The sequence below is a fragment of the Molothrus ater genome, chromosome 1 (genome assembly GCF_012460135.2).
Source record: "Molothrus ater isolate BHLD 08-10-18 breed brown headed cowbird chromosome 1, BPBGC_Mater_1.1, whole genome shotgun sequence".
In the NCBI taxonomy this organism is placed as follows: Eukaryota; Metazoa; Chordata; class Aves; order Passeriformes; family Icteridae; genus Molothrus; species Molothrus ater.
The window spans coordinates 7,000,514-7,025,891 of NC_050478.2; the positions used below are offsets into that span (position 1 = coordinate 7,000,514).

Sequence of the window (25,378 nt, forward strand, 5' to 3'; positions counted from 1 at the left end):
AGACAGGAAAGAGGCTAAAGTTTCTTAAAGCTGTTTCCTCTACCCTTGAACAGGCAGGTTATGTCCCCACACATGCCCACAGTAAGGCACAGGCTAGGCTGGGCTGCTGCTGACCACAGTGTAACAAAACAGTACCAGGCTCACCATTCCTTCAGCTGGACTCTGCTTCTCTGCTAACTTTTTATCCCCAGAAGCCTCCTCTTCTGCTCGGCCACTGTTCTCTGGTTTCTGATTTAGAAGAGAGGAGGACTTCTTGTTTTTTAGCAGGTGTTTCAGCAGTTCATTCCCTGACTCCCCTTTGGCTGCCAGGGCACCGGGTGGCTGTGCTGGACTCGGAGCTGAAGAGCTTGGCTGTGAGGTGACCTTATCCTCCTCCACCTTAATACTGCTTGGATTTTCTGGTTTAGGCTCAGCTTGACCTGAGCATTGATCAGTTTCTGCCTTTTCCAGTTTAACTTCTTGGAGGCTGCTGGGTGTGTCCATTTTAGCCTTTTCAGCCTCTGCATTTCCCCCGGGCTGTTTCTGGGACACGCTGCTGCTGCTGCTGGGGAGCTTCCCCTCCAGCTCTGGGGAACTCTCTCCTGTGTTGGATGTCGAGGGGCCCGTTAGCTCCACGGACTCCAGTTCATCCTGGTGCCCTGGCTCATTGGGGGTGTTCACTGTGGGGGTGGAGGTAGCATCAGAAATGGTCGGGGTTGATGGTGCAGTGATATCCGAGTGCGGAGTTGATGGGGCTTTTATGGACTCGGCATCGTCGTCCTTTTTCTTTTTCCGTGTCCTTTTCTTTTTGCCTTTCTCTTCTGGGATTATGTCAGAATAGAGCTGGATGAGAGACTGGCCTGATACAGGGATGTTTGCAGCCTGGGGCACACCAGTGTCCGACCCACATGAGGCACTGCCCCCCAGCACTGGAGATGAAGGGACAGTGGAAGGGAACGGAGGCCTGACCTGGTTCTGCGTAAAGGCAGCCCCAGGGAGATTCCCATGAGTTTGTTTTACATTATGGAAATTGGGGGCTCCACCTGCACCAGCAGATGCATCAGGTCCAAAAGCTGCAGGTCCCACTGGCCTTCGCTCTGTGCTTTGCATAAAATTGGTGGCAGGAGGGGAGGTCACAGCACCCTGCTGCAGGATCTGCCCCATCTGCTGCTGCTGCTGCTGCTGTGGGGACGGCTGCATGGGCCGAGGGGTTTGCATGAAATCACAAGGCAGCTCAGAATTGAAGAAAGGTATCTGAGATAAAGATGTTTTGTTGTTCATTTCAGGCCCCATCATACTGTGCTGCTCCAGCTCCATCCTCTGCTGCAGAGCTCTCTGTCGATCCACCTCCTGCATCAGCTGGATGCGCTGCCGCTCCTGCTGCTCGCGTAAGCGCTCCTTGCGCTCCCGCTCCTGGAAGCTTTCACTGAAAGGGTTGTTGTCCTCAAACTCCACCCTTGGGGGTGGCCCTGACTGTGCAGCTGCATTTGGGCCAGGCACAGGAGCTGGTGCACCAGGAGTAATTGGCAGTGGTGTCATTGGAGGCTGCATCCTCGCTGGATTCATGGAAATGTGACTCGCAGGGTTGGCAGGTTGCCACCCGGGTAAATTTGGCATCCTGGTGGGGTTGGATTGCCCAGGCATCACCACTGCGTGCTGCTGATGCTGGAGCTGCTGTGCCACCATGGGGAAGCTCTGCTGATTCATTGCTGGTGCTGTTCCTCCTGGAACCATGGGAGGCTGGCCCTGGACCCCTGGCATGATGGAATGTGGGGCCATCCCACACTGCTGCTGCTGCTGCTGCTGCTGCTTGATCCGGTACTCCTCAATCAGCTCCGCGTGCTCCTTCTGCTGCTTCCGGATCTAAACATTGAAACAGTCATTATTCACCTCTGCCACAAACTGGCTGTGTGAGCAGCATAAAGCATGTAACTCACCACTGTACTTCCAGGAGACAACCAACCTCAGAATTTCTGCAGTGTTTTTAATGCTAAACAGCCACTATTTCATCAGAAATACTCCCCAGCTCAAGACCTCAGACAAAACAGCAGTGTCTTGAAGTTCTAATTACACATCAAGACTCACCGAGAGAATATACAAACCTAAACCAGCAGTGATCCTTGTCCTACAGATCTTATCATCCATGCACAGAATACAACAGTTGGGAACTGACAGGAAAAGGGAAACAGTGAGATGGATGATGTTCACACATCAGCAACATTTTAAAAAGATGTAACTGGAAAGGAAAAGTTTGCAGGAAACCAGTGATGGATATTCCCATTTGTTCACAGGCAGATCCTCAAACACCCCGTATCAGATGAAAATTGCAACTGCAGCTTGAAAATTTAAGATTTTAAGACCAAAATAAACTCAACATGGGCACTACAAGTTATGCCTTGTAGCTTAGACACACAGGAGAAGTTGAGGGAAGGACACAACACTGTCAACTCAACAAGCAAGAGCTTTTCAGAAACACTGCAGAGACCCAACTAAAACAAAAATAGAAGGATTTGCAATGCACTGGTTGATGATACATACATTATGGAAAATCTCCCTCTCTCTAATGCTCATTTGATTATGACTTCCACAGCTTATGTAGGGATAGAGAAGCTCTGTAATGGATTTTGAATTGTGTGTAGCCCTCTCCTTTATCTGAAGCAAGGACTAAGACAGAAAGCTCAGGGTAACAGTGATGCCATAGGACACACTTCATGCTGCAGGACAGATGCACCCAGAAGGTTATTTACACAATAATCCCAGGTCCAAGATGATTTATGAGCTCTGCCTTGGCACTGACACTGCTGGATAAACAGTGCTACTGCACAGAGCCACTGACTGGATCCATCTGCACTGCACAGACCCAGTGCTCCAGGGCTTCTCTGTGGTCCTACAGCACTAAACCTGTGCTGGCTCTGTGGGGCTGTACCATGAGGCCCCCAAAGCACCACAACCTCCAGGGCTGGACCAGCCATGACTGTCCCTGGAATGAGCTGTGGTGTCCAAGGCCCGGGGCTGAGCACACCCAGAGGCCCTGAGCTGAGCTGGAGATTTCAGCAGTGCAGGGAGGGCAGGGCAGAGCCTGTGAGCACAGGCACGGTGCCACAGGGGCCATCTGGCAGTGTCTGTGTGGCTCCATGCCTGGCCAATCACCCTGACTCACATCAGCTCCTGGGGCACAGTCAGCTCTGTGCTCTCTGTGCCTGTGTCCAGGACCAGCCACTCCCAGGGATCCAGGAGCTCTTTTCTCTCTCCATACACACAGAGACTTTTCAAAAACTAACAGGAGCTTGATTGCAGAAAAATTACTTGATCTGATTTGAAAGAGTGGCAAATTGCTTCCAATAGAAGGTGGTTAAAACTATGCTTTAAACCTCATTTAAGCTCCTATTAGGTACAGAACAAAATGCTGCTTAGGACGTGGATGAATCAACCACTGGTCTAAATCAGTGGCTACAGGGCAGTGCATGGCTTCTGCTAGCAGGAGATTAAACTTAAATTTAAAAATTACCAATAGGAGAACCTTAATTATGGGGCAGTAAATGGATCTGCCAGCAATGGCATGGTTAACAGCTGTTACTTCAGTCTAATTCCACCAAAAGATTAGACTCTTGTATGTACAATAAAAATTGGTTAAAGGGAATTTTTTTTGCATTTGTTCTACTTGTGATTCATTGTGGAAAGGGAAAAAAATTATGTAGAAATAATTTACCCACTCCATCCCTCTTCCACACAGTGGAAAGATGAGCCAACTAGTATCCCATCCAGCACATACTTTGTCTTGAAGCAATACAGCAGAACTCGAGGGTCAGATATTGCTCAGGACTTCATTCCAAGTTGTCTGCTGCCAAGTTTTTTCCTTCATACTAGTAAAGGATAATTCTAAAGCATTTTCATTTTCAGCAGGACTAGTTGATCCTGAAAATCATGCCAGGTAATTTATAATAAAAGTCTTGAGGAACACAGCACTAACTACTGGTGGGCAAAGCATATTAGCAAAACTATCACAGGTTTCATCTCACTATTATCACAGTTACAATACATGAAATTCAAACTGAATGTAAGGAAAGGAAAACAAAGCCCAGTTAAAGTAGTTACATGTAGAAACAGGGGCCCAGAAAGGCTGGGAAATCTCTTCCCCTGGAGACTTACAGAACTTGACTGACAAGGTGCTGAGTAACCTGATTTAATCATGAGGCTACTTCTGCTTTGATCATGACTAAAAGATCTCCAGACATCCCTTTGACCTGTGTTATTCCATGACACAATACTGATGATCAGCATCTAGGAATGAGACAGACCATAAAACTAGTCTAACACTAAAGATATAATAAAAATAGATTTTCAAACTATAAAAAAAAGGACATTGAGTTAGGACATTCATTCAAGACTGAAACAAAGTCCTGCACGTTAAAACTTTTCTCTGAATGTTTCATTTCGCTTTGCATGGTGCCAAGAACTCTGCTCCAAGTCATTTTGCCAAGGAATTCCCCTCTTCCCAAAGTACTAACCCAGCTTTTTGTCATGTTTGTCACAGAATACTCCTTTGCAGCTCCAGTGTCACCTACACTCCAGAGCAACGCTGTTACACACACGCAGAACAAAACAGGGAGTGGCTCCTTCAGGTAGAGCTCCACTGTGTCTTTCAGAAGATTTGAAGGAGAGACTCACTACCCCTGTGAGAGCTCAGTGCCAAGGAGAACAGTCTGGATTCCAGATGATTACCTGATCTAGCTGTTTTTGGACCATGCTCTGCTGCTCAGTAACGTGTTTCAGCTGCTCTGCATCCTCCTCTGGGAACTCCCGGCCGGCTTTCTTGGCCGTGCGCTGTTTGGCTGAAAGGGCCTTCTTGGACTTTCTGTGGGCTCCAATCTGCTCCTCCAGGTACTTCTGCTGCATTTGGAGCAGTTGTTGTGTGTCCTGCAGCCATTCCTCGTATTGCTTTCGTTGTGAATCATCTACAGAGAAGGGAAATGAAGTGTGATATGATCTCATCCTGGAGATGAGCTCTCATCCTACTTTTTAAAGCTCAAGTTTAACCATCAGGTTCCCCCCCTTATTTTAAGAAACTAGTGGTCAAATTCAGCCAAATTTGATAGGGAACTTGGTATTTCAAGAAGTGGTATGTTCTTGGAGTGACCTGAGTAAATGAGACAGATATCCAAATTACTGCATTTGTGAGAGGAAACACAACTTGCCAGTGAGCAAAGGTGGCTTTGAGAACTGCTACAGAACGCAGTGATTCCCTGTCCTGCCACAGAAGAGGGGACATGGAAGATCTCTGGAAGTACTCAAGTACAAAGAGATCAGGGAGCAAGGACACAAAGGAAACGTGGCCTGATTAATTGTGGTGTTTGCAGAAGACTTGTACATATAGAATTTATTTTTATTACAACTTCGAAGAAAAATATTAAAATTATGAACACAATCAAATATTCACAAACTGAAAGAAATATACTGTTCTTTGTAAAAATCACTTTGTCAGTCCCAGCCCTCAGCATGGGGCCTTCAGCAGCAGTGTCGTTTCATGCCCCCAAAATAAATGTCTCTCATTTAGGCTGTAACTGAGACATTGCTCTTCTTTCAAATGAGAAATGCTTGTCTGCCATGGGCAGTCCATTGCTCTCTGATATTTTTCTGGAGGCAAACAACCATGTCTGATAACACTTGACCTGCACTAACACAGAAAGCAAGAGAGAACACTGATGATGGTGCCATTTGTCTCCTGATTACATTTTCAGTGAGCTGGGACACCACAAATAAGCAGAGATTTTCCTTGTGAAGACCCCTGTTTAACAGAGATACCACAGAGCTCCATGATTTCAATATAACCACGTCCTCCTTGTGCTCCAGACCCTGCCACCTTCTCCTCCAGGAGTCACTGTGTCAGTGCCAGCTCTGACTGAACAGCTCAACTAAACCTACTCAGAGTGAGCTACAGCCTCAAGGTGCTTTCAGGGAAAAGTTCTGCAGAACTGATCCCAAAAACTGAGGGGACAATTGAGTGGAAACACTGAGAGTTAATGAGAAACATGAAAGCAGTGAAATTTTAATGAGTTCCAGGTAAGAGTAACTACTACTGAACTGAAAACCAGATTTACTCAAGTGCTCAGAACCCAGCACCACCCAACCAGAGCAGGGCAATGCTGAGTGCCATGTGGAATCACACCACAAATAATTAATACACATAATATTGCCAAAGCTCCTTATTGCATACTCGGTGCTGCTACTTCAACTTCTGGAAAATGTGAAGGTGTTTACTTCTGTTTCTGATTCACAAATATCAAGTGAAGCATTTGTAGTGATAGAAACACTTATTTACACGCGGTCTTCCTCTCCCAACATATGCTCAGTTTTAATTTCTGCTAATAAATCTTCCTCATCACAGAGATTAGGATTCACAATTGATCAAGGGCAGCCAGAAATATGGAATGCAAAAAGCTAGTGCAGTGTATTTCTGCTTTCACCAACTGTGTTTCACCAGCCAGGCTTGCCTAACCAGTGCCTGGAAAGCTTTTTCTGGTATTTGTTCAAATGACAATGATGCTGCACAAAACTTTCTGCTTCTGAAATAAAAAATTCCATCAACACACAGCTGTTCTCATTGAGCTCAGAATATTGCAACACAACCCAAGACCAGGTTTCTAATACAGCAGTCTGCCAGTTAATAAATTATTGCTGTCACACAAATCCAAATAATGTTAATTTTCTGTTTCCCTCTTTCCTTATGGGGTTTTGTTGATGATAGCTTCCAGAAAAAGAGAACTGTAAAATGAAAAAAAAACAACAACCCATAAAATAAATAATCAAATCTCTACTTACTGACAAAACCAGGACCAAAATTGGGAGGATTAGGTCTAGAAATCTGAGGTGTCAAACTTCCATCCTAGAAATTTCAGTAAAACAGACAGACAAGGATATTAAATCATGATTCAGTTAAAATACCCAAAACTTAGTGATCAGTATTGAACAGTTTTGTTTCAAGCCCATATCCAGTTGCATTACCTGTGTAATTGCCTGTTGCATATGATTTTGGCCTTCACTGGTCTGAGCCCCTGGCACTGGCTGACCCATAAAGGGAAACCTATTGAGAAACAGAAATTGTAACCTTGCAAACCAGCACATTAGGAGAGACAACTTTATTATGTTCAACTTAAACAAAGCACCCAAATATTATACAGACATGCACTTGAACTTCTGTACCAAACCTTTTCAACATCTGGAGAATACAGACAGAATTTTGCCCTTGGTTGAAACTATTGCATTTTACATTTTTCAGAAAGATGAAGTAAACATGACCTACTGTGCTAGAATAGTGAAAACACACACAAGTCTGTATTTGTATTTTATAATTTAAAGAAATACAGCTGAATGTATTTAGGTTTCATGGCCACCATCAGAGAGAACTGCAGTTGGGTAAATGCACACCTTGGGTAAGCCATTTATTATCATGGGGCACTGGACAGGGAAAATCCAGTTTGAAGGGCCACACAAAAAGAAGAGGCACAGATCCCTCCTGGCCCATGGACTCCCCACCTGCCCTAAGGACAGCCATGGTGCAGCCTGCACCGTTCATGGCTCCTTTTGTCCTCAGAAGGGATTTAAGGAGAGGATGGAACTTCCACTACTTGGGCTAAAATCTTACTTATACCCAGCATTAAATGATTTGCTGCAACATGAGGTTCCACTGTTACATGGCCACCCCCAGTTTTCTAGCACAACCCGTGGGAGATGTGTCATTACCTCATCAGCAAGTGGGAAAACAAGAAGAGCATCAACATGCTGGCCATGTTGACCCATGACACTACAACTGGAACACAAATCTGATGCATTTGAGTACCTTTTATAGCTCCTACTGCCACACTGGCTTTATTCCTAGGAGGTAATCCTGTGTTAGCTTCAAATGTGAACTACAGGACAGATATTTTTTTTCATTTCCTGCACACAGTTTCCCTGAGCTCTGTCATTTCCTTTTACATTCTGTAGTCGTGAAGAATGGTGTCAAGAATTGCCTACCTGTTCATGACCATTGGTGGCATCCCCATGTTATTCTGTGCCATGACTTTGTTGATCCCCTTAAGTGCCACCATTTTTGCTTTCATTATGGGATCTGTGATCGCATCAAAATCTGTAAGACAAAATCAGCAGCAGTGAATCACACAGCTGAACATCACAAGTTATTAAATGGAAATTATTTGTTTACATTTAGTTCATGTGTAAATCTTCAGTAAAACATTAACTGCATTCCTACTTCACATTAATTGTCCTCCCCACTTTGATATTCAAGGTTAATAAGCAGTTTCACGTATCCTGTAGAAGTTGGTGCAGCAACAGCTGTCCTTGTTTTCAGCCACAAAACACATCCAAAAGCAGGTCAGTCTGAGAGTGGCTCTAGACCAAATCTGGCCTATGACCCAACAGATTAATAAATTCTATTTATGGGTTTAAGACTCAGGAAGAAAAGTTGTTCCTGTGATCTCAACTGGCAAGTGCCACACCATCATTGAGTGCACTATGAGAATGGCCTTGATAGTCACTGTAGTTACAACTTAAACAATTCTCAAAATTTAGTGCTTCATTATCAGTTAAATGATGGCCATGGTCTTGATATGAATGTTCAAACTGCTAGGTTATATTAAACAAGCAACCACAGTTTTTCTTAAATTTTTTTAGTACAAGCAGAATTATATGTGGTATTTCTGGGCCTTGCCTAGACTGTGGGTTAGTAACAGCTTTTGATAATCCCCTTCCTTGTGACACAACAAATACTCAAAAAATAAATCATAAAACAACCATAAACATACAATTGATAGCTCAAATATCAAGAAGGTCAGCTACTGCATTTGATCACTTAATTTTGTTTACAAAGGATGCATTTACTGCCTATCTCATGAGAACCAAAAGTATAAAGAGAGTATGTGACACAGCTGATGCCACAAACATTATCAGTAAAGCAGAGTTACCCTGATCCTGGTAATGACAACAGGAGCCTTGCCAGAGTTCAGAATTCCACCTACATGCTCAATTTCCATACTCCCTTTGTAGCTAATAGGCAGGCTCATTTTTATTATGCCACCTTCAAGTTCTACATATTTACCTGCTTCTGGCAGTCCTGTTGATTATTTAACTATTTGTTGCTGCATTTTTAGAACACCAACCAAAAACAGACAAACAGGACACCCACATACCAATATTGGGGAAAAATGGCTCCGAACGCTGGCGAATCATGGCTTGCATCTGTCTCTGCTGCTGCTGCTCCTGCCTCTCCTGATCCAAGAGGTCCTGCAGAAGAAGTGGCTGCTCCTCTAGCAGAAGTGGCCTCTCCCTGTTTTGTTGCTGAGCTAATGGCTGAGGGAGCATCATCTGCTGGGGACCAGAGATACCGCTGGGACCAGGACGGTTTGGTACAGCCACAGTCTGATTAGATGTCTGTCCTGTCCCAAAGTTATGATTAGATGACTGACCCTGAATAAATCCTGGATTTGGTGACCCTTGAGAAAAGTTATGGTTCATTCGTGGTACCATGGGCAGACTGGAATTTAAAGTGTTTTCCAAGATCTGTCCAGCAGGTGTCATGAGTGTTTGTGGAATACCTGATCCATGGTTCATTTGTGTGGGTGGCAGAGATTGAGATGGAGATCCCAGAGTTCTTGCTTCAGCATTGTCTGAGCTTTCACTAGACAGCAAACTTGAGAGGACTGGGGTGGACCCAGAAATACTGCAGGAACTTACTGCTCCTTGAACAGGCAGCGGAGCAGATCCCTGAGCATCTGGACTAGGCACAGTTGTATCCTGACTAGGAACAGCAGGAGTTTTGTCAGAGAATTCTGGGTTAGCAGGTTGCCCAGGAGCCTTTTCCCCATCCTTTAACTCCACTTCAGCAGCCTGTTGAGCACTTGTGGACTCAGTATTTCCATCACCTTTTTCATTTTCATTCTTCTTTTCCTCTTGAGTGTTTGGGGAAAGTACTTTTGTTTTAATTTCATTTTCTGTAGCTGATTTCTTTGGTGGAGACTGGATCTCAGCAGGGGCAACAGTTGTATCACCTTGTTCTTTCTGTTTGGGTTCTTCTGCTTTGCCCTGGATATCTAGTTTGTCATCAATGGGTACACTAAGGTCTAGTTCTTCATTAAACATTCCTTTCTTATCCCCCACATCAAGGTCTGGATCTGTGTATGCAATTAAATCAAATTCCCCAGATCTCAGAAGATCATCAAGGTGAGGATCATTGGTTTCCAAATTATCTAGAGTGTCCAGTTCATCTCCTTTCCCATCCTCTGTGTCCAGGTTCAGATTTTCCAAATCCTCATCATCTAAATCCTTGACTTCAACCCCATCAAGGTCTTTCACATCCAAATCTTTTACAGCAGGATCATCAGGATCAAGCTTTTCTTCTAGACCATCACTTGACTGGTTGGGAATCTGCAAGTTTGCAGCTTCATCACTTGGTGCAGATGTAGACAAAGATGCTCCTGGGAATGCATCAGCAACTGGCTGACCCAGAGAACGCATCACAAGTGCAGGTGGGTTCTCAGGATTGATCTGGTCCTGCTGGGACTGGGAGATGTGCTCCAAACCCGCAGCCATCTGCAGCTGGTTTGGTATTCCTTGAGAATTGTGTCTCAGCGGCTCTGCCTGTCTTGGGCCTGGGAAGTCCTGCCTGGGCAGGAAGCCAGGGTGCCTCTGGTGCTGAGCTGCTGCATCCAGCACCGTGGCAGCAGCAGCAGCAGCAGGGCTGAAGGGCAGCCTTGGCCTGCCATCAGGAGCCCTGTGACGCAGCTCGATGAAGGCCTGGCCCAGGATGTTGTGCTGCTGCACCGGGATTCCCTGCGGGGGGAAATGCTGCGGGATCCCGGATGCGCTATTGATCTGCGGGCTGCTCACTGCCCGGGGCATGTCAATGGACAGGGATCTCCTCAGCTGTGGGGGAACTCCAGGCCGCTGCATGGGCTGCTGAGGACCAAGGAAACGTTCCTGGCCCGAGGGTGGACCATGGCCCCCTCCTGGAAATCCATATCTAAAATAAAGCATGAAAGGCAAATGATTTTTTTTTTCTCAGTCTCACATGACTAAATAACTGTTCGCCAAAATGCTGTACATGATGCATCATCAAGATATTTAAATCAATGTTTTGACTAATTATACTTACATTTAAATGAGCTTTATGACTACAATAAAATAATTGCTTTAATTATGTTTAATAAACAACCTGTTTTCAATTTCAATAATAATAATAATAATGGATAGAAAACTCTGACAGTCAGAACTAACCTAGTAATTAAAATACATATTAATGCAATTCAGAGCAAAAAACCCTCAGTGTGTGGATTTAGAAATTACTGAAATAAATCCAGGTACTGAAAAAATTAACTTCTGATGTATGTTGATACTGGCATTCATTTTATATTGCAGCATTCACTGTAAAAGTGCTACAGACAGAAACTGATGTTTGATAACATGCTGATTAGAAATTAATTTATTCATTATTAAGACATCAAAAATAAAGTCTTTTACTTTTTTTTTCTTTAGAAATGCCCCAAAAGCCACAGACAACAAGATGCTTCAGGTCATGTAAGTTTGACTAGTTTCTCCACTTATTTTTTTGAATTACTCCCAACAAAACAGTGTAGAATACTTTGTGTAAAACAAAAGTATTCTACAAAAACAAAAGTTACAGGAAAACCCACTGCACGTACAGAGTTCAGGAAGGTTATCAGCTCCTGTAGATGATTTTTCATGCTGTTTAAAATGCCCCCTTTAACTACTGCTGAGTTTAAGAGATCCAAGAGCTCACTCCTCAGACCATGAGGTCTCATCCCCATGGTGTTCATGTCTCCTGGAAACTGGGGCCTGTTGAACTGCCCATCGCCAGGGAAGGGCCCACGCTGCTCCTTCGGGTACATGGAGAACCTTGGCCCACCTGGAGGGACCACAGAGGATCTGATATTCCCAGGGTAGGGAGGAGGAGGGCGGTTAAAGATTGGATTTAAGTTGTCTTGCTGCCAATGCTGAAGAGGGGCTGCATGGGGAGGAGCTGCTGCGTCCTGCAAGGCCTTTTCCTGGCGAACTGCATTCTTCTTCTGCTGCTGCTGCTGTAGAATAATCTCACGGAGCTTCTGGCGCTGTTTACAAGAAAATAAATCATTATACTTGACACTGCAACTGACATCTTTTGAAGTGTTGCACTCTGCTAGGTTAAGCCTTTTAGAGGAAAGAAATTCTTCACTTGTTATAGGAAAATATTATTAACAACAACAATCACCTCACAAATGAGAAGGAGGGTCAAAATGGTGCAGGGTGCTGGTAACCCAACTTAACATCCACCTCTTGGTAAAGTGTATGGTGTGATCCCATTCTACCATTTAACATGGAAGCAACTCTCTTTCCATTTTTCTATTCTAGTATTGCAGGCCCTTTCACCACAGGAAAAGTGCATTCTAAAAGACAGAGGTGACTAGAGGTCCACTGAAGAAAATTCAGCAGAAGGTTTTTACACCATAGCTGCAGAATTAACTCTGTATGATAACCATTATGATAAAACCACTGGTTTTCTATTAAATTAACTTTCCATCCCTCCTTCCAAACAAGATTGAGCAGCTTTCCCCAAGCTGAATGTAATTCTATCTCTTAGCAAGAGCTGTTTGCCAGATATTCATGGACAGAAACCTGGAGTGAATGTGCCTCAAGAAGAGCTGTGACCAAGGGAAGGATTCACCTCAACATGCTGGCCAACTGCAAAGTCAGACATGTGGTCTGAGATCTTTGTCAGTACTCCTTCTCCAGCCAGTGAACAAGTCACTGACAATCAGTTCCACACCTCATTTGTTACAGAATAGAACAAACTGACCTTTTAAAATGTTTTTTTTTTTCCCCAGACTGTAGCTAAAAGCACTATGACAGACCAACCATCTATGTCTTCAGTGGCTTCAAATACATCCTTTGCTTCTTTTTTTTTGGGTTTTGTCCAAACTCCTTAGAAATTATGGATGTTTCTGTATTCTGTATATTATGGTTCTAGCCAGAAGGACCAAACTACATTTAAGTAAAACTAAGGTAATTTGTATCTAACACAGCTAGATTTAATGGCAAGAAACTTTTAAGTATTAACAAGAATGGGGGAAATTCTTCTACTTCCAGAATTTTAATATAATCAGAATTCTCACCTGTCGTAACTTCTCAGTATCTGCTTGAGACATATTCATGGTGTTCTGTGTATCTGTTACTCCTGTGGTGGGTGCTGGGCCAGGAACTTGTGAAACTTTGGGAAATTGTTGTCCTTGAGAAGTCATGGGAGCATTTCCAGATGCACTGAAGGTGCCCTCAGATCCAGGCCGTGGCTGTTCAGCAGCATCATGGGCCAGCTGACCAGTTCCAAAAGAGTCTGGCTGAGGTCTTGGAGTCATTGGTGGTTGATCATATGGGTCATGTGCTGGAGTAGCTGCACCATGGCTAAAGGAATCTGTTATTGCAGGTCCTGCAGACCTGGGAGTTTGAGAACATGGGTCTGATGGCCTGACAAAAGTGCCCTGCAACCTGCTCTGTGGTGTCTGCAGGAAAGGATCTCTACTTGTTATTAGTCCTGGCCTTGTCATGGCAGGTCTGTTAAACCCTTCAGGAATCCCTGGCCTTGGGGTTGCTGGCTGCTGAGAGTAAGGATCACTGAGAACTGGCCGTGGTGTTCCAGGAGGTTGGGCATAGGGATCAGAATGTCTCTGCTGGTTTGCTGGGGACTGAGCAAACAGATCTGCTGGTTGAGCAGGCCTTGGTGTTGGTGGCTGCTGCATATATGGATCCACCGTGCTGGGACGAGGAGTTCCTGGGGGTTGGGCATAAGGATCAGCAACTGGCCGAGGAGTACCTGGAGGCTGGGAGTAAGGGTCCTGAGAGGCTGGCCTCGAAATGGGCCCAGCCTGAGGGAAAGAATCACCCTGCTGCCGCACCATCCGCGGCGGGTGCGCAAAAGGCTCCTTCATTGCAGGGTGGGGAGTGAGGGGAGGCTGGCTGTAGGGATCATTGGCCTGGGCATGGGAAAAGTTATCCACGGGCCTGGGCGTCAGAGGGGGCCTTTCGTAGGGATCGACAGCGACGCGCCGGGGCGTGGCTGGCATGGAGGAGTAAGGATCCTGTGGAGACTGAGGAGGGCGCAGAGGAGTTTTGAAAGGTCCAGGGCTCCCATCCACAGGAGCAGGAGTGGGAGTCAATGGAGGCCGTGCATAGGCATCAGCAGAGGTTACTCTCTGTCTCTGAAATGTGTCAGTCCTAGGAGCCGGCTTCGTAAACGGATCGCTGCTTCCGGCAGCTAAAGGAACCTTCCCTGACTGCTCCATAACTATGGGTGATCGGGGGACTCCCAGAGGTTTGGAGAACTGCTCTGACGGCAGGACAGGCCTGGGTGTGTCTGGGGGCTTTGCATAGGGATCGCTGCTACCTGGAGATGAAGAACATGAGTCCCTGACTGGCGAGGGCCTGCTGCCCGACGGCTCCCGAGATATGGAGGGCTGTGCTGCACAGGAATCCAAGGGGGCAATGGGGTTCCTTCTGACAAAGCTCTGGTTGATGGGTGCTGGTCTGGGTGTTCCCACCATTTTAGCATAGGGATCCATCGGAGAAGGAGGCCTTGTGTTTGTGGAACCTGGAGAAAACATCTGTTGTGATGGTGTCTGAGGAGTCTGAGACTGAGGCAGCGATTCGTGCACTGGGATTCGGGTGGGAGTGGGAGGTGGGGCCTGTGGCTTTAGGAACACATCATCTGAGGGCGCCGACGTGGGCGTAGCAGGGAGCTGCTGCTTTGTGAACAGATCCTTATGGAATGTCTGCTGTGCAGGAGACATGCTGCCACTGCCAGTCTGCGGCGTTAAGGGGCTCTGGATCCCGCTGCTGGGTGTGTCTGAGCCAGACTGGTTCAGGAGCTGCTGGGAACCAAACTGCTGCTGCTGCTGTTGCTGCTGCTGTTGCTGCTGCTCATTTTTCACCTGTTCAAGCTTCTGTGTGGCTTCTATTTTGGCCTGCTGCTTACTTTTTTGCCGCATTTGCTGTTTTAAAATGATGAGGAAATATGTTACACTTCTAAGTTTAGGGTATACAAAATCTTTCTAACGACTGAATCTATAATTAAAACCTCAGGACACATTCAATATCAGTTACAAATAATTGCAAATTTTAAATGCAAAGGGAGCAGAGAGTCCAGCTATTTGTAAAGTTTAATTACCTTGACATGCATCTTGCTTGCCTGGGAATAAGCATTTCCCAGGTTGCCTAAAAAGCATCGCTGCTTTCCAACCTTATACTCTGGAGACAAAGGTAACTGACATGCAGCACTGGTGTGGGCTTTGAGAGACATCCAGCCCCGTATGAGGCAGCAGTCTGCAGGACAAAGTTACTGCAATACAGGGATGTAATAAAAACCTACTGCAGCGACCACCCATGCAGAGAAAGAACAACCTGTTTCTGTAATACACAGGATTTAAGAGTCAAAATTTAAAGAAAAGGTTTTTTACAAACAGTTTATCTCCTGGTAACATCCATTTTCTTCCCAAGCAGAATGGCTGAATGTATACTCTTCTACAAAGAAAGATTCAAACTGGTTTTATTACAACAGATTCCTACAATGCAATAAAAAGCAGGGAGAAAATAACAAAACACCTTAAATGCTACACACCTGTCTGAATTTCCATTCCTGCTCGTGTTCTGATTCCCTCTGTTTTAATGGATCTTTAAAGAGGTCGGAGTCGATGCGGGAGCTGGGATCAATGCTATCCTGTTGCTGCTGCCTTTTCATGGAGTCATTTGACATCTGTACTTTATTGATGCGCAAAGCAGCTCTATTATCTCTGGCTTTTTGCTGGAAAAAGAGAAAAGATGCAGTTAGAATTATTTTCTTTTACTATGTGGGCACACTGCATCTGTTATTCCTACAAAATCTATCACCAAATTATTTGTACAGCCTGTTTTAATCACACACATCTTCGTGGAAATGACATTATGCACTTTGGAAAGAATTCCAAACAGAAAAATTTCACACCTCTATGGAAATTCTGTGTTTAACAGATATGGAAGGAACTAAGAGGTTACTAGCAATTAGTAAATTAGTAAACCTATTAGCAAAGCTTTTCTATACAGGAGGGTGTCTGTTGCAGGCACTGTGCTGTGCCAAGAAATCGTTAATAGCACCAGTTTACCTTTCAAATCACATATTGGTGTGGTCTTACTACATGAAGGCTGAGCACAGCAGATGATGTTTGGATCAATAAAGGCCACTAATGTAGAGAACTTCAATGACAAGAAAAATACAGTCTAGTCCATTAAATGACCTCTAAAGATCTGAGTCTGTTAACAGTTAACAGTATAAACATAGGATATGGGCTTATGGATCAGGACAAACTGTATGGAGACACGGCAATTCCTCTTCAATGAGGCATTTTACAGCCATAGTGACACTTTAAAGTATCTAATGGAAGTTTCAAAGAGCCTGTTTTACCACCAATCTAGGATGTGATTTCTTTTGTGAACCAAGCCCTCACATCCTCTTTTTCACAAATTTATCTGCAGCTATCAAGTAGGGCTTGCCTAAAGGAAAATGCTTTAATACATCCCCCCCAACAATGAAACAGTGACATGGATGAGAGCACCAATGTCACAGCAGCAGAAAAATCACTGTCATGTTTCCCTGTAAGTGATGGGATTGTGCATGCTAAGTAAAGTAAAAAGCAACAGTGAAAATTTACTAGTACTCCTCTGAATTTCATTTCAGCCTTCATTCAACCCCTCAGAGTGTAAATCCCTCAGGAGAGGCACCACAGCAGCTTCTTGTGTGCACAATGCCAGGAACACCAGCAGGAGCTGCATGGCAGAAGCACAAGGACTGTTCTGAGAGGAATTAACCACATTTTGCTGTGGAAATACTGGTGTGCAGGAGCATGCCCTCTCCTCCTGTACATAAGGGAAGAAATTTTTGCTGCTGACTTTTGGATACCCATCATAAGGACACGACTACATTTTTAAGAACAATGAAAAAAAAGAATCAGTAATAGAAATAACTGTGAAGTGGTAAATGCCACCCATGTAAGTGGTATTATCTTATAAATACCACAAAGAAGGAATCACCAAGATCAACTACAGCATGGGCAAGGTGACACAGAGGTCTGAAGGTGCTGAAATTGCAACACTGAATAAAAAGTGGAATAATGCTGATGCCTCAGTGATACAAAGGAAAAACAAGAGTATTATTCTTTCAAGTGGAAAGGGTTTCAGAAAGACCAAGAACTCCACTTCTCACAATGAGTTTGGGATATGATTTATCCTCTTAAGCCAGAGATCACAGCAATTTTGAATTTGGACAGTAGAAAATGGTGTAGTACTGCTATACTCTGAGTGATCAACATGCAGAGGAATGAAGTTTGTTTACTGATGGGACTACATGAAAAAAGAGCAGGTAGGGGAAGGCTGTGAGACTGAAAACTGCAAAATCCACAGAAACCTGTAGAGTGAGAGTGATAATCCAATTGCTGCTGTGAAGAACCAAAGATGAGAACCAGGAGAGAATGGAAGTTAAAGAAAAGTACATTTGCCAGCACTTGTTTGGAAAGTCCAAAAGAATCAATAATGCTTTGGATGCACACAGGCCTCAAGAGAGGCTTCAACAAAGCTTAAGGGTCACCCCCCTCTGAATGGCAGAAGTTCTGCAGGGTGAAATCAATGACCATATAACTCCAGACAGCTGCTACAAGTACCTGTGTGTTCACTTAACTCAGATGTGAAGAAGGTGAATGGTTTTGGAGAGAAAAATGGAGTCCTTCATGCTCCCCACAAAATGGTGCCAGAAAAATGTATAGGACCAGCTATCAGGAGAGTCTCCATACAAAGCAATACAAGAGAGTAAGCAGAGAAAGGGAACAGTAAAGCAAGAACACAAGGAGAAGAAGTAAATGAGGAAAGCAGAGGTGGGAGCACTGACACCTCTGGAATCATTAGTTCAATAGCTGAAAGACTTCAGCAACTCTAACAGGGAAAAAAGAATAGCCCAGAGAGAGGGGATGATGAAAGGGAGAGAAATCTCATGATCAGCTGTTATTATCCTTCTCAAGAAACTGGTGAGATTCTGCCTAGAAAGAGACAGAGCAAAAATGACTTGAGGCATGAATCAAAGGTAGCTGAGAGGCAGTGAGAGCCACAAATGTTCTCATCTCAGCTGATGTCTTTACATTGCACAGTACTAATAGAGTTTATTCCAAGACTGAAAAACAAAGAATACAGGTAGAAATATTCAGACTTAGAAGTTAAATTAAAAAGATCTTCTTGCAGTAAGGGAACTACCACTAAACCTTGAACTTGAGTTATTAAAAACAGAACAAAACAACACAACCTTGTAATTGAAATGTATGTTTGCTGGAAGCATGCAAATGCAGGTGGGAATTGTTCTTACCACATAGGGAGCCCTCTCCTGAGAGCTTGCTTTCCTCCACAGTTTAGCAATTTGCTTCACTCTTGTAGCCCAGTCTGCAAACAAAAAATATGTCAATACACAAGGCTATGATAACTTTGAGATACTTTCAAATCAAGATGCAGCAATTGCTGCAAAATATTCAACTTGATTCAGTAAATCACTCACCTGGGAATTCTTCCTTCAGGTTGGGGAAGTTGATATTTGTATAGAGAACAGGTGCTACAGTTGCCATTTCACCCAAAGCTTCTTCTTTCTCCCACTTCAGGGTGCTTCTTTGAGCATTGGACATGGTATCACCTTCACCCTCCAGAGGTGGAGCAGCTGGTGCCCATGAGCTGTTGGGATCATTCACCATTGGATTGAAGGCTGGATTCTTATCCCTGACAGACCAGAAAAGGGATTTGTTTTACAGATTGCATAAAAACAACAAACCTACCCTCAATTAGCAAAGTACTCATTCTGTTTGCTATCTCAGCAATGAACACACTGCAAGAACACACAAGGTTTTGTGGTGGCTGTCAAGAACTAATAATATCACATTATCAGTAACCAACAACATCCTCCAGGTGGTTTTGCTACTTAGATTTTTTTTTATGCTAAATACACCAAATACCTTTTATTCTCCATCTGGACTTACCTGGCATCAGTGTATGGCTGCTGTGTAATGGGAGAGAAGGTGCCCAGCCCTCCTCCAGCAGCCAGAGCCGTGTGAGGGAGATGAGGGTTGGGGCCAATCAGACCATTCATGAGGGGCACTCTTGGAAATGCATTCTCTCCTGGAAAGAAGCAGATTAAGTCACTCATTTAAGTTTTCAAGGGTGAATGCTTCTAAGGCAGAGGTGGAATCTTTAAGAAAACAATATCTCCTCTAAAAACTAATTGCTTTAAAATTTTACAGTGCTGACCTTACTTTTTTGGAAAAGATTTTAAATCAGTTTAAAATCCTATGCCATGGTACTTCACTTTATATTGAGGTAATAAACTTAAAAGCTCATGTTCTTCATGTTTGTTTGACCCAGACACAAGCAGCAAGCCATGGAGAAGGCAGATTTCAGTCCTTGCAGGATGATCATTAGCCACCTAATTAAACATCTCCTCTTCTGAGACTCCTGAGCTTTGTACCAAAGTAAGCCTCATTATCTACTAACTCCCTAATTTGTAACCAATGAAACAGATAACTCTACTCAAATGAGCATTAACATTTTCTAATTAAATGTCCAGTCTAGCAGTAAGAAGGCAGAAAATGTTATTTATTTGATTACAGTATTACAAATGTGGCACAGGCAGTTCCATTCCAGCAGATGGTATTTGCAGATGTTGCTACACAGAATTAACTCTGGCCTTTGGATTCCACCACTTAAGTGAGATTGTAACTGTTGCCCCAGTATTTCCTTAAAAGCACAGAAGTAGCTCAGGAATCAGATGTATCTGCAGGATGACACTGTATCATTCTCCCACTTTAGGAGACTGTTTCTGATCTAAAGGTTTTGTTACTGTGCTGGTAAACACAGTAATTAACTGTGAAGACCTGGCAAACAAACAGGATGGAGTCAGGGCTCTGGTCTGCACTGTGTGCTCACATGTCTATGAGAAGAGAGCAATCATTTTATCTGAAATTGCTGAAACTTGACACAAGCTGCACCACCACTGAAGCATTTATCTGTGGATGATTCCACTGGGGAAGAACCAAACTGTAAATCCAAAACTTTGTTATCATGGCAGTTCCCCCAGGGAGGAGCTGAACAATCTTACAAAGCTCACAGGCTGGACCTATCCACAAGTACTCAAGTAACTGGGAAACAGGCAGTTTCCCAGTTATCTGGGAAATTATCTTTTGCTTTAAATCAACTCATTATTTACTTAAAACACTCTCCTTTCTAAGAGGTTTTGAAGTATTTTGTTTTTATGAAAACTGATCCAACTAGTGAATGAATCAGTTTTCTTATGATTAATTTACTGGTCAAATCAATTTGCATAGTCCTTCTTGTAGTACCAGTATCAAAGACTGGACACTCTTCACATGAGCTCATGGAAAACCCCCTGGAGGTGATGTCTGATGAGAAAAGGAGCACATTCAATTATATTCCCACATACTGCTTAAAAAAACAGCTCTACTGATAACAATAAAAAAAAATCAATCTGTCTCTTGCCTTCAGTACAAGAGCAAGATGCTGTATCTAAATCAAGCTAATTTTAGTAGGTATGAAGAAAAATAAAGTATAATTTCCAAGATAAATTTTAAATTTGTTTAGCCTCCTTTCTATTAGGACCAGCTAATACATGAAACTGCATTCTTACAGATATTAAAACTCAGTAAATCAGTGTTACATAGGCTCTTCCCTTACCCTTGAGGAGGTGCTCAAAAGTAATTAAAGAGTGAAGTCAGAAGAGAACATATGCTTTATCACAGACTAATTTCCAAACCATCTAAGTGTCAGCTAAAGTAAAAGCACCAATATGTCAGAAAAATCTCAAATAACTGTCCTTTTCTATTAGCAACATTTACATGGATGTTAATCACGTACTCCCTTCAGAACAGGTTTAGCATAGTATTTCACAAATTAACAATGGCAGATTGCACCATTTTGCACAGTGTCCAATGAGTCCTGCTTCTACATCAGCATTTAAAAGGTGTACAACTCTCCTGGCCAGGCTGGTGCCCACAGAAGCACCAGAGGAACGTACCTTGGCTGTGCAAAGACATGAGCTGTGGTGGGGGAGGAGGCTGTGGCAGAGGAGCTGGCTGTGGGGCTGCTGGACTCAACACAGCTGTGAACAGATCTTCAACATCCTTCCCTCCCAGCTCTGCAAAAAACACTCTGCATGAGTTGCTGGCATTGCTTGTGAACTGTGCTCCACAAAAGACAAGGAGGATCAGAACACATACCTGGGATTTTGTACAGTTTGCCAAGAATAGCACCTGGACAAAGCAAAGGCAACACAAGGTAAGTAATCATCAGAGCAAGCAATGAAAGTAATTGTGCAACCAAGCCCAAATAGGTGTGTTACAATACAGAGATGTGTCATTTGGGGGAAAGAAAAAAGAAAAGATGATTTCTACGTAAGTTCTGTAGAAGATCAAGATTAAGGACCAAAACCAATTACCATCTGTGACCATTTTGTCTAGCTCTGGACTGAGGATTTCATCTAACTGCTCTTCACTCAGTGACCGTGAGCTCTGGGTGACATTCGGCTGGGGCAGGGAGGAAGGATCATCAGAGATGGGGCCAATATCCAATCCAGCTGGAGAAGAAAGAATATGAAATTAGACATAAATAGCAAATTTTTTAGTACTGAATAAAGAGCATAAGCCCTGTTTCCTTCCCCTAGAATTCAGTTGTCAATTAAACCAGGACTTTCTAATATTTGAAAGGTAAGGCAAAACAAAACACCGATTAGAAAAGGTAAAAAAACCCTTCCCACTCTTTACCTCCAGTTTATTGTATTGTTTGAGGAATGTTAATTGAATATAATGCAACTGGTAGAACAGGAAGTAAGACTACTGAGTTTAGGTTCAGCATGGTTTCAAATGTATAGGTTTCAGAATATAGTTCCACTTTATCTATTTTTCACTGTTTGAAAAGAATCACACCAGTAGTAAACATGGTTCATCCTCATGTACCTTAGGTTCACTTCAAATATTACACAAAATATTTACTGAAATGCTGTTGAGGTACAGCCAATATAAAACAACTTAGAGAAGTTTCTCTTTCAAAAATAAATCCTCACTATTAAGGGTTACATCAAAGTGATTTATTGGCACTAAGAAAACAGAACTCACTACATAAATTTCCTAACATCCCTAACAAGTCAATAAATCTCTCAAATGAGAAAAATCTGGGAAAAAAGAATCATGTCCTTTGTATTTAAAATATATTTCTGTAATAATTACCAAATAACCCCAAATTTAAAATAATAAAACATGCCATTCTACTTATTGTCAACCTGTCTTTAACATAAAGTGATGAACCATTATCCAGTGAAAACAAAAGGATACTGACTGCTTTAATCATGCTTCTATATACTCACATTGATAAAAATGCTTTTCATTTACAAAATATACCATTATGATAAAAACTACACACTACTACAGGAAGTAATATTTACAGTGGCAGCAAGAAAATGCATGGGTCTGTATGATGAAACACAAAAAACTAAGGAAGGTTTCAAAAGCTATAAGCAAAACTTGATGCAGGACTCTTAAAGGCAGAGTGCAGAGTTCAGAGGTCGTGTTAGAGTCAAACACCACAGAGTGGAAAATGAAACATGAATTAGTGACACAGTAAAGGAGAAGCAATTTCTACACATGCAGTTCTTTCAGCTAAAACCACTAGGAAAAGAGGGCTACTGCTAACCATGGATCATCCATTGTTTAGATTCTTACCAAATGGGGAGGGTGAGTTCTCAACCTGGAAAGTGCATAAATCAAGACCTACAGGACCCAAACCAGATAAAATGGATGATTACAACACGAAAACAAAAAAAAGTAAAGAAAAAGCTGCATGCTGAAAAAAGCTACGCAGGTATGAGAGACAACGGCAGCTACATTTTATCCTCTCTTAAGCAGCAAAGCAAAGAGCCAAGTAAAAACAAAATGTTGACAAGTTTGGGCATTTTTTTGGTAGAATAAACCAAAATCATTCCAAACCAAGGTACTCTTAAGATATGAAAATTGTATCTGAAATGACCTAGAGCAGAACCTACAGATACAGTCCAACAAATACATCTATAACAAAGAGGGAAAAAAAGGAAACAATAGGGAGAGACCCCATGGACATACATACCTGAATGATCTCCAGACTTTACCAAATCATCAGAAAGTATTCCAAGAATATCATCATCAGTGTTCAAGACCTCAGAAAGATCAGCTAAAGGATCGTCGGTGCTGCCTGTAGAAGGTGCAAAGGACAAAATCAACATTTCTGCATCTCTGGTGATGTTCTTGAGCTGCAGCCCCAAACACAGATGGGCTCCAAGGGTCTCCTCTGCTGTCAAACTGCACAGGTCCCTGGGGTCAGAGACTGTGCTGAGCAGCAGCCCCTCCCTGCCAGGACTGAGCCACCTGCATGTGCTTACATTGTCTAGTCTTTTCAGAAGTGATCATGTGAAACATAGACTGGATGATTCCAGGGGAAAAATAACCCCAAAATCTACTCTGAACTTGCAACCTCTGAGCCACAAAGGCCCATGAATGTTTAAGTCAACAAATGGGTTTTATATAGGACAGCTCACAGTAAATCTACAAGGAGTGGGGTTTTTTTAAAGGTAATCAGTTACTTCTTTTACCACCACTCTTTCTTAATACAGAAGCACCTGGTTATCACACCCTGATAGGGAAGTGAAATACTAGAGTAAGAAGCAAGAGTAAATAAATAGAAATTGAAGATGATACTTTTAAGATCAGAAGAACACCTGATGGAGTGGTAACACCCAGAGACAAAAATGTCATGTTTGTTTGCCATCTAAGAAAAACTTGCCTGGTCTAGCAATAAATTCTTTAATATTAAATAATAAATTCTGGATACTATTATCTTCTTGACCTCCAATTCACTAGAGAGGAATTACTCCAAATGGCCCATCTGGTTTTATTAACTAGTTGCTTTGGACTATTACAGATGTGCAACATTTGCAAAAAATGTTTGACAAACAAAAGTTGAGAAAAATATTTTTCAGTAAAACTGCAGACTGTCATGACTACATGAGCAATCACTGCCAGACCAATAAAACATGATGAGATGGCAAATATAAATTTAACAGAAAAAAAAGAAATAAAACAAATCACAAAACATATAATGTGGAGAACAAATATATGGCCAGGAGAAGAGGGAACAGAAAGCCAAAGAACACACACATTTCAGACAAATACAGATGTATTTCCCATTGTTACAATCCAACTACCCCAGGAAAATATACAGCTTAATTCAGAGCCTGGTGCCAAGGATTTACTTCTATCATGAGGTTACTTTCCAAGCTGCTAAGTTTAACAATGAATTACAACTGCCTTCTGCTGATTTTCAGAGACAACCCTTTTCCCTTCTTCCATTACCAAGTCAAAATGAAAATTGTTTTTCCTCACTTTATTACTTTTAGTCTTCACTTTAACCCTTTGTAATGCAGACAAGATGAAACCACCCTAATTAAATCAGGTTTTATATTTGCCACTCAACAAGGTGGATTAATAACCCAGTGCAGATCAGTCCATTTAAATGTATAAACAAAATACAGCTCCTACTGATACCAGCAAAACTATCTCCAAGTGCCTCAAAGCCACACCACTTTGCAGGCACAGTTATTTGTGTACCAGATAAAAAGTTCTGTTAAATGTAGGTCTCTCAACACAACCTAGTTGTTGGGTGTTTGGTGGGTTCTTTTTTTGGGGTTTTTTTAGTTTGTTTGGGTTTTTTCAGATACTTTTTTTCTTCTGGCACTTTGGTGTAATTATGCAAGTCACTGTAAGCAGGCACCACAAGGTGATGTGATAACTTCAGCTGGCTGATGGATTGATCTTAGCCCTTCTTTAACTTTCCTCAACTTAACTTGAAGGCAACTAAGCATCAGGGAGAAAAAAGCCCATGAAGGAAGCATTGGGACTGTACTGGCAGCATTTAATTCTTCTCTAGTATTTTATGTTATGGTGCTTTTCTCCACAGCCCTAACAATTCAACTTCTAGTGTGAATATAAATATACTGTGTAAGTAACTGGGAGGAGCTCAGGTGAAAAGATCTAACATTTAATGATACAAAGTTTACCACCTGTAGCTACAAATTGGCCATGAATAAATTCAGGCTTCAAATTTGAGGTCTCTAACTGAAGGAAAATTAGGATTCCACAAGTGAAGGAAATTAGATTCCACAGTGGCCTTCATATGAGATAAGCTGGAAAAACCATCCTGCTTTCAAAATGGAGTTTGTTAAGTCTATAAAAAGACTTGAGTGTTGGTGACAGCAGAGGGATAGAGT

General features: G+C 42.8%; 1 protein-coding gene across 1 annotated transcript in view; it reads right to left on the bottom strand.

The window, feature by feature from the left end:
- KMT2C (lysine methyltransferase 2C) overlaps positions 1–25,378 on the bottom strand; it is a 189,246-nt gene that overhangs the window by 17,905 nt on the left and 145,963 nt on the right. Inside the window, exons 28-43 of the mRNA XM_054514634.1 lie at positions 23,203–23,307; positions 21,524–21,661; positions 21,306–21,338; positions 21,104–21,223; positions 19,056–19,194; positions 18,584–18,798; positions 18,398–18,471; positions 15,635–15,817; positions 13,140–15,008; positions 11,779–12,098; positions 9,165–10,999; positions 7,993–8,104; positions 6,982–7,060; positions 6,799–6,862; positions 4,702–4,934; positions 145–1,842 (exon numbers count right to left, since the gene is read on the bottom strand). Of these exons, the coding sequence (XP_054370609.1) occupies positions 145–1,842; positions 4,702–4,934; positions 6,799–6,862; positions 6,982–7,060; positions 7,993–8,104; positions 9,165–10,999; positions 11,779–12,098; positions 13,140–15,008; positions 15,635–15,817; positions 18,398–18,471; positions 18,584–18,798; positions 19,056–19,194; positions 21,104–21,223; positions 21,306–21,338; positions 21,524–21,661; positions 23,203–23,307 (7,217 nt within the window). The remainder of the gene's footprint in view (positions 1–144; positions 1,843–4,701; positions 4,935–6,798; positions 6,863–6,981; positions 7,061–7,992; positions 8,105–9,164; positions 11,000–11,778; positions 12,099–13,139; positions 15,009–15,634; positions 15,818–18,397; positions 18,472–18,583; positions 18,799–19,055; positions 19,195–21,103; positions 21,224–21,305; positions 21,339–21,523; positions 21,662–23,202; positions 23,308–25,378) is intronic.